This window comes from Hyposmocoma kahamanoa, unplaced genomic scaffold (assembly GCF_003589595.1).
Source record: "Hyposmocoma kahamanoa isolate Upper Pololo Valley unplaced genomic scaffold, ASM358959v1 202, whole genome shotgun sequence".
NCBI lineage: Eukaryota > Metazoa > Arthropoda > Insecta > Lepidoptera > Cosmopterigidae > Hyposmocoma > Hyposmocoma kahamanoa.
The window spans coordinates 2,536,187-2,545,374 of NW_020653726.1; the positions used below are offsets into that span (position 1 = coordinate 2,536,187).

Consider the following 9,188-nt stretch of genomic DNA (forward strand, 5'->3'; position numbering starts at 1 on the left):
ATCGTTAGTCAATACGCTGTGTGGAAGCTGCTCAACACCTCTGGATTGCACCCTTATCACTTTCAAAAAGTGCAAACGCTAAATGAAGCAGACGCGCTGCCTCGTCGAGTTTTCTGTGAGTGGCTGATCGCACACCCCGATGCGGTCATTTTATGGACTGATGAAGCCCTATTCACACGTGTGGGGCTGTACAACCAACATAATGAACATTGGTGGTCGTATCGCAACCCGCACATGATAAAAGACAATTATCACCAAGTGCGTTTTAGTGCAAATGTGTGGGCCGGGATTGTCGGTGATAAAATTCTAGGGTCGTATTTTATTGAGGGGCGGCTGACCGGAGGCACCTATCTCAATATGCTACAAAGCATAGTCTCTGATTTTATGGACGACGTACCGCTAGCCCTCATTAACCATCCTGCTTTTTATTATCAGCATGTCGGTGCACCGCCACATTACGCTATCGAAGTGAGGAATTATTTAAATATGGAATACGGGAATCGCTGGATCGGCCGCGGGGGTCCCGTTCCATGGCCACCCAGGTCACCAGACGTCACACCCTGTGACTTTTTTTTCTGGGACGAAATTAAACGCCGCGTGTATATGGAGGAGGCCCAGAGCCTCGACGAATTGAAACTAAAAATTGAAAGTGCATTTGCACAAGTGAAAAGTGACACTACAGTGCTGAACAAAATACAAAACAATATTCAAAAACGTGCAAGAATCTGCTTGGAGAGGAATGGTTTACATTTTGAGCAATTATTAAAATACTGTTAAAGTTGTTACGCTAAGGTAATTTTTATTTCATTTTAATTAAATGTACATAAGTTGATTCAAATTTTTTAAATACGCCTTATTGCAAAAGGCATGGCCTGCTTTTATTTTTATAGTTCTGTGTACGATACGAGTGCGGACTACATTTGTCGTAAATCGATGTTTTGTTTAAATTTATTGATATTATTATAAAATGTTTCTAGTTCACTAATAAAAAACACCACGTGCGTAGATAACAAAAGGGCGATGGGAAGATTCTTTCTAAATACTAATTCGTTACAATTCATCGTAGGAAGCGAACCTTTTATTTGTTTGTCTCACAAATAAAAGTAGATTATTTTCTTTTGTTCTCTACACATGGTAAAATTTTTAGTGACTTTGAAATTCAATAAGTATATTCTTCGATGGCCTTCGGTAACACAACGCTTTAAATGCGTAGAAGTTAAGTTCGGGAAACGAACTTTCCTAATTAGGTGTTATTATCTGGTGCATTATTTTTATCATTATTTTGTAATAATATCATTAAATTTTGTCAAACCTCTAAAACAATTTACTTATAAATAACTTCCGCTCTCGTTTTCGTGCGTTAATGTAACAAAATCTTGACTTGAATTCGAATTAATTGTCTACATTCTAAAATAACATCACAAAAGCCTTTTGTAACTTGACGGTCCTAAGCCTGTGAAAGTATGAAGGAAAAATTTGCAACTTATGTATTTTATCAATGACGCGGGGGGTGGCCTAGCGCGCATATCGAGTAGGCTGTCCACCATGCGCGCAATTTTTTAAAACAATTTTGCGATGGCATATCTTAATTTTAGTATTGATTTACACTAAAAGGAAAATTTGCGCATGTTATATTGTCACTAAAGATCATAATATGAAAGTTTGGACGATGACTAAAAATTCATCCTGTATATTATACTTTTGTACCTAGTTTAAAAAACTGCACAGAAACTGCAGTGTTGTAGTTAAGAAAAAGATTAAATATAGACCACGCTTGTCCTAATTTAACCTATACTTACTCGTTAATTTATACTAACATTTCAAAATGGAAATAAACGCGATTAAACAATTTACATTGCAATGTTAATGTCTGAGCCAAACATAATTGGAGAAGTAAAGTCCGTCCGACTTCGCTGGCTGGTGCACGTGAAAAGAATGGGAGAGGATCGAGCTACCAAAAGAGCGTATTTAGGGCGAACCACGGGGCATCGTCCAATGGGGCGTCCGAGATATCACTGGAAGAATGGAGTCGCCAAGGACCTGAGGGAGTAGAATGTACCCGAATGGTCAGAACTGGTACGTGACCGGAAGTGGTGTACTTTGGTGTCGGAGGCCAAGATCTACTTCAGCTCGCTGAGTCACCGAAGTAAGTAAATATTTTAATAGGTATTTGCACACCTTCCTATTATCCTGGAGTTTCGGCCAAGTTGCAGTGGCCGCCAAAACGTAAACGCAAATACCTATTAAATTGTTTAATGGGGTTAATTCCCGTTTTGAAACGTAATTTAAAATGCCTATTCACACACACACAAATACACATTGTGTTTCAATAATATTATTTCGTTACATTGACATTTCGGTGCACTGCCTGCATATACGGAGCAGTACCCATCATCAGATCGATCATCTGCCTGTTGGCCGACTTGTGCTGTACTGTTTCAATCCTTCTACGTCGCACAGGGTCGTTTTTCACACTGGTCTTATTTGTTGTTGTTCTGGGCGTTTGTATTTTAATTCCGAGATTGATATCTTCAGCAGTAGCCATTACGCCTTTCGAAACGCCATTTGCGAAAGGGTTGGATGCTGTTGTCGTGGTTGTTGTTCGTATTATTGTCAATATCTAACAGTGTCGTCTATTCACTTGTAACCGATGTAAAATTTACTTTAAAATTAATATTAAGTATTTGCATGTAAGATTAATAGTTAGGATTTCGATTATTATTATAAAGATTTCAAATATTGTTCACTAGATGTTAACAATTATTAATTAGTACTAACTTTGTGTACATGTTTGTGGACTACTTTCTGAACTGCCCATGTAAATTTACATAATGTGGTGAAGTTATTGATTTTAGTCTGTATTGTATACTTGCATAAATAAAAAAATTTAATAAAAGTAATCGTACCTCTAGCAGCATTGTATCCGCCGGTAGAGTCGCACAGTTTCATCTCCCGACAGACCTCATCAGGCTCCAGTTCTTGAGCCAGCAGGCTGATCACGATGTCAGCGTACTTCTCTACAAACTGGTCGCATTCTTGTCTCACTGACTTTGGCATACGCTTGCAGACGCCGTGTACTACTTTCTTGATTTCGTCCTGGAAATAGAGGTAAAACAATGAGTTGTTAAATATTTAATGAAGTATTATTGGTCGGCGTATAAGTGGATAGTTATTGGTCTTATATAGATAGGGCACCTTCAATTTAGACGCTTATAGAAGCTGTGACGCGGCAGTAGCGAGTCTGCGCTTCAGTAATTTTTAGTTCACTAATTGTGAGTACAAAATAATATATTTGTTTAAGAAAGCCAGGGATGTGAATACTAGTCTGTAGAAACCCGAATAGACTTGGACTTAACTAAATACAGTAAAAGTTGTTTAAAAAGTTGACATAAACAAAATACCACTTGAGAAAACTATTACAGTTAAGTGTTAGCATTCCTAAAATATCTTTATAATATTGTACATTAATATTAGTAATTTGTTTGGGTAAATTTGAATATTTTGTTATACAGTAATATTGTACTCTATAGCAAAATACATAATTAAATTAGATTCGGCACCGGAAGTTGTGATTATTATACTGTGTGATGTTTCGCGATTATACTAGTATTTATAAAATATCTTTGTAATATTGTACATAAATAGTAGTAATTCATTTGCATAGATTTGAGTACTTTGCTATACAGTAATTGTACTATGTACAGCCTTGGCCAAAAGTATTGAGCACCCTAAAAATCCCGAACGGGCACAATAAGTATTGCAGAAAACAGGTCCTATTGTTAAGGATTATTTTTTCGGCATCTACAAAGGTTTAAAAACAATGACCCCCACACCGTAACTAGCAATAAATCACCTGGTGCCATAAAATTTGTCATTTTACGATTTTTGTATTTATTTCTCAGTTCACTACTATCATTCGTTACGTACACATCCAGTGATCTAGTGCGCTTTTGGTATTTTGTTTAGTTCCATTTAGTGATATTGTTGCAATATGCCTAAAAAACGAACTTAGTTTAGAACAACGTGTGCAGATACAACTTCTGCATGAGCAAGGGAAATCACAGGTAGAGATTTCTAAAACTGCGAAATGTTCGCGCCGATCTGTGCAATTAACTATGGAGCGATTCGCCGCTACTGGGTCCCATAGTAACAGATACAGAACAGGGCGCAAACGCATCACCACAGATCGTGAGGACCGAAAGTTAATGAGAGAGTCGTTAAAAAATAGGAAGAAAACTTCTTCAGATCTCGCTGCTGATTTCTCTGTCGAAATCAGACCTATTTCTGCTCGCACTACTCGAAGAAGGCTTCAGGAAGTTGGTCTGAAAGGCTGTGAAGCCAGGAAGAAACCATGGCTCTCACAAAACAACAAGAAGGCTCGGTATGAATGGGCCTTAAAATATCAAAGTTTCACCGAAGAATATTGGTCAAATGTCGTGTGGTCAGACGAGTCAAACTTTGAGGTGAGTTAGACAATTTCACGTTCTTAAGATATTAAACAATGTGATTTGAAAATAAAATTCAATAACAAAAATATTTTAGATTTCCGAAGTCATTACATTTTTAAAAATTTCAGATTTTTGGTACACTTGGTGTGACTTTTGTGCGCCGCCGGGCAGGCGAAGAATTTAGTCCAGCCTGTATAGTGCCAACCGTAAAACACGGCGGAGACAGCATAATGATCTGGGGCTGCATGACTGATTCAGGAGTTGGCGAAATGTTTGTGTGTGAGGGTCGCATGAACTCTTCAAAACACATCAAAGTCCTGGAATCTGCGTTGCTGCCCTCATTTTCAACTCTTTTTGGCGATACAAATATGGATGGCGTCAAATTCCAGCAGGATAATGCGCCATGTCATAAATCTGCCAGCACTATGACATGGTTTAGAGAAAAAAACATTGAGCTTCTGGAGTGGCCTGCCCAGTCTCCGGACCTAAACCCCATAGAACATTTATGGGATTTATTAAAGCGCAACGTCAGGCGCCACCCAATAAATACAAAGGAAGAACTAAAACGCCGTCTGCGCCAAGAATGGAACACTATACGTCCTGAAGACTGTAAAAATCTTGTCCGCTCTCTACCAAAAAGAATTTCTGCCGTAATTAAGGCAAAGGGTGGACACACGAAATATTGATTTTTATTTAATAAATAGTAATATTAACATGTGTAAATTGTTTCAAATTATTTCATTTTCATATTCCCCAAAAAACTGTGAGTTATCATGGGTGCTCAATACTTTTGGCCAAGGCTGTATTTAGCAAAATATATACTTATGAGATTCGGAAACGGAAGTTGTGACCACTGTACCGCGTGCTGTTTCTTGATTGTAATAGCATTTTTATATCTCTAAAAATTGTACATAGTAGTAGTAACGCGTTTGTATAAATTTATGTATTTTGCTATACAGTAATTGTACTATTTAGCAAAATACATGATTAAATAAGATTAGGAAACGGAAGTTGTGATTATTATACGCGGGTTGTTTCTCGCTTGGTGGGGTAATCTGATTGACATCAAGAGGGCTTAAAAGCGGGAAACAGCACGTGCTCCACACAGATTCTTACTAAAAATTCTAAGGTGAAGATTGTAATCAATATACGTTTGTGATAATGAATTAAAATGAATTAAAGTCAAGAAGTTATATCCAGTATTTAGTTATTTTAAATATCCCCTTATAAGTTTATGTAAAACGAAGTTTTACGTACAAATGGTTAAATAAAAATAATATTTATGACGTTAACGAAATATTTTACTTAGATTTTATCATGATGTTTATAATTCTTGACAAAATTAATTTGTAACTTGACATGTTTGTGATATTCTTATTATTACTATTATTTCCTTTACGGCGGCCACTAGGCTTGGGCCAGTGTCACTTTTGTAAGAATAATATAAAAAATATTGTGATCATCGCCAGTGTCAGTTTCAATGTGATGTTGTGGTAGTTTTAGTAGCAGTGGAGCTCCTTGTGAAAGAGTTCATCCAGGGTAATACTGCCACCTTAGATATTTCTGCCGCCGAGCAGTAATGTCAGAATTACTGGGTTTTGAAGGGTAAGGGTGCTGGTAAAATTACAGGCACATGGGACTGTCAACTTGTCTCAGTAGTGCCCTTCAGACCTTTGCAATTTAAAGCTCTGAGTGGCACTGTAACAGTTATAGAAAGGCATGTAGCTTACCATCAGGCGCACGACATGTCCGTTCCGGAAAAAAAGTCTAATTGACATTGTATGTTATTTAATATATGCGAAACATGTCTGTACTGGCACAGTCTCTTGTTACATCTTTCTTTATAAACAACACATGGTATGCCACGTTTTAAGCAAATAAACGAATTATTATCATTATTAAAAGTAACGCTGCAACTGCCATACTGAAGCGCACGGCGGCGGCCTCTGTGTGGCCAGAGCATTAAGCTACCTAACTTTAAACAAATCTGCCCATTACCAGTTAGCTGCCTTGGACTCGGTGGAGCGAAAAGCAAAGAGACTTATTAACAACAATAATCTTGTGGAGTCGAAGCTACAAAAACTCGACCATCACCGAAAAGTGGCCTGCTTGTCGGTTTTCTATCGAATACATTTCGGGGAGTGTGCGCAGAAACTTTTCAATTTAGTTTCACCCTCACCTCAAGCTGACTTGGCGGGCCGAGTGGTAAAAGCACAGACCACATAAATACTAATAATAGACTGGTTAGTGGGCGGGGTCCCCGTTACCTAGCTTACTTATATATTTCACTAGACGGGCATATGAGTGTCAACAGCACGTCAGTCATCGTTCAAATGTGATACATGATTATTTTGTGGAAAAAATAGAAATATGCCGAATTGTGCCATTATATCATGTCGCGTAAGAAGCCAAAGTTTAAAAAATACTCCGGGAGTGATTTCCTTCTCTAATGAATTGCTTGCACTAGTGTCGTACTACACTTGGTACTGGGTCCGCGTGTTGTAATCAAATTATCGATGTGTAGAAACTCTGTATTTAGAAGCCCGGTTTTGGTTTTTTTTAATTACATTTTTTTAGTTTTTTAACATTTTTTTAATTATAGCGGTACCAATGTGTAAACATAAATTGTTTACAGGTATTTAAAAGCTAACAATTTTGATTACTTAAATGTTTGGTCCCTACCCTCGCAATACACTTTTTAAATTTTCAATTTAAGTAAAAACGATGTCTTAATGGAAAAAAGGAAATATACATAGATAGAAGAGGTACAGTGTCGATAATTTTACAATGCACGTAAGTTCGTGGAGTATCAAATGAAGACTTTACGAGATTACAGATTTTTTTTCCCGTATCTACATGATTTATATCTTCCTACTTGCTAATTATACATCACCTTCGTCCGCTTGAGTTCTTAGTTTTATCACAGGCATGATTTATATTTGCAGTTTTTGTATTGATTTTTTTAGTTTCCCGGCGGATCCTTTTTAAAGGAGAAATGGGCTGAAGCAACGGGCAGTAAAAGCTGGATACCTACTAAATGTAGCACCATTTGCTATAGGCATTTCATGACATCACATTAAATTATGTACATAACCGAAAAATTCATTAAGAAATAAATCATTTGGTTAATCAGGTAATATATGACATGAAACTCAGAGTCGCATTCACAAATTATAGACCACATCTAAATGTGAAAACATTTCTGAAGCATTGTCAGTTATTTTTCGTCAAGTTTTCAGGAAACAAATGATTCGCTTCTTCGCTATAGGTGTAGTCAAGTTCAGTCGGTTCAGAAAGAGGTAATTGTTGAACAAATATATCATACTTCAGGGAGAATAAAGATTTTTATGACGACTGTGTGGTCGGATTGACTTGAAATGTAGTAGGTTAATGAAAGTACGATGACGGTATAATAAATCATTAATACACACGCCTGCGTATGTTATATCAATTAATATTTGCGTGTAGTAAAACCTTATGAGTATTTGGTAACAAACGTGTGCGTGTAAAAGTCAGCTACACTAGTTCTCGAAGAAATTGCTTTAAATGCCGTTTCCATATACTCCGTGGTTAACCCTAATTATAGAACTATAAAGCAATGCCTAATTCAATATTCCGCTAGTTATGAAACATAATGTCAATATCAATTAAATGTCACACCCTATCTGTAGATTGTCAACTTATTGCTTTTGTTCCAAGAAGTTTGTGTTAGCTTTTATGTGACTAGTAAAAATAAAACCTTATTAGATCCAAATAAGTTAATTTTTTTTTCCAAAAGTTTTTTATTATTGCCTATTTTCGATTGATAATTTATAACCAATCAAAATTATGTTACCTTAGTACTAATGTAATAATATATTACGTTTTCAAATGTGTCCGTGTGGCGATACCGGTTTTGATACAAATGTTGCTTGATGCCATTTCTATTCTATTCTTTCTTCCGTGGGTAAAACCAAGCAATCATGTGAATCAACAAATCCTTTACAAATCATTCCCTAGTTGAATATGCACGTAAAATCAAGCAGGTTCTTTCACAAAAGAATAAAAATTCCTATCGCTCGTTTAGTTTTTGTTTTGTTAGTTTAAATTCGTATAGTGTTTGTTTACCCAGTCACGTGCTACGCATCTCTACATATGTACTATGAAGCTATTTAAATTTTTATAGACTTTTTTCTTTACAAAATGAAATTACGTTTTCCGTGGAAATAAAAATTGATTGTACAATGATCTTATTGTAATTTTACTTCGTCCTATACTACATTCACACATGAATTGTTTTATGATAGAATAACGGCTAAGGTTCAGCAGCTCCTCTCTCCGCGCATGTGTGTAGGACAACTTTTGCTCGACGTTAGCGATAGGAGATTGTTACTAAAAATATCGAATAAATCGGTAGTTGCACTATATATACTACATTCGATTTTCGATTTAGTCGTCTTTGCCGAAAAATAATCGAATATAGTTACTAATTTAGTAATTACTAATTAAATTTTCGGTGACTAAAAAACTCCTCTATACTATGCTACGGAATGTAAAAAAAATAAAATAATAGATCCTATTACTAAATTTAGTATCAATAGATCCCATTACTAATTTATTAACAATCAACCCAATTATTATTACGATATTGATCAACAATCAAAAAGTGAAGTGTAGTAACTTATCAGTAACTAATTCATATCAAGAAACGAATTATTTCGATTATGCTTATAATCGAATATTTCGATTATGCTTATAATC

At 36.1% G+C, this 9,188-nt stretch overlaps 1 protein-coding gene across 1 annotated transcript in view; it reads right to left on the reverse strand.

The window, feature by feature from the left end:
* LOC113226815 overlaps window positions 1-9,188 on the reverse strand; it is a 51,555-nt gene that overhangs the window by 4,771 nt on the left and 37,596 nt on the right. Inside the window, exon 18 of the mRNA XM_026459581.1 lies at window positions 2,907-3,096. Coding sequence (XP_026315366.1) covers window positions 2,907-3,096 — 190 coding nt within the window. The remainder of the gene's footprint in view (window positions 1-2,906; window positions 3,097-9,188) is intronic.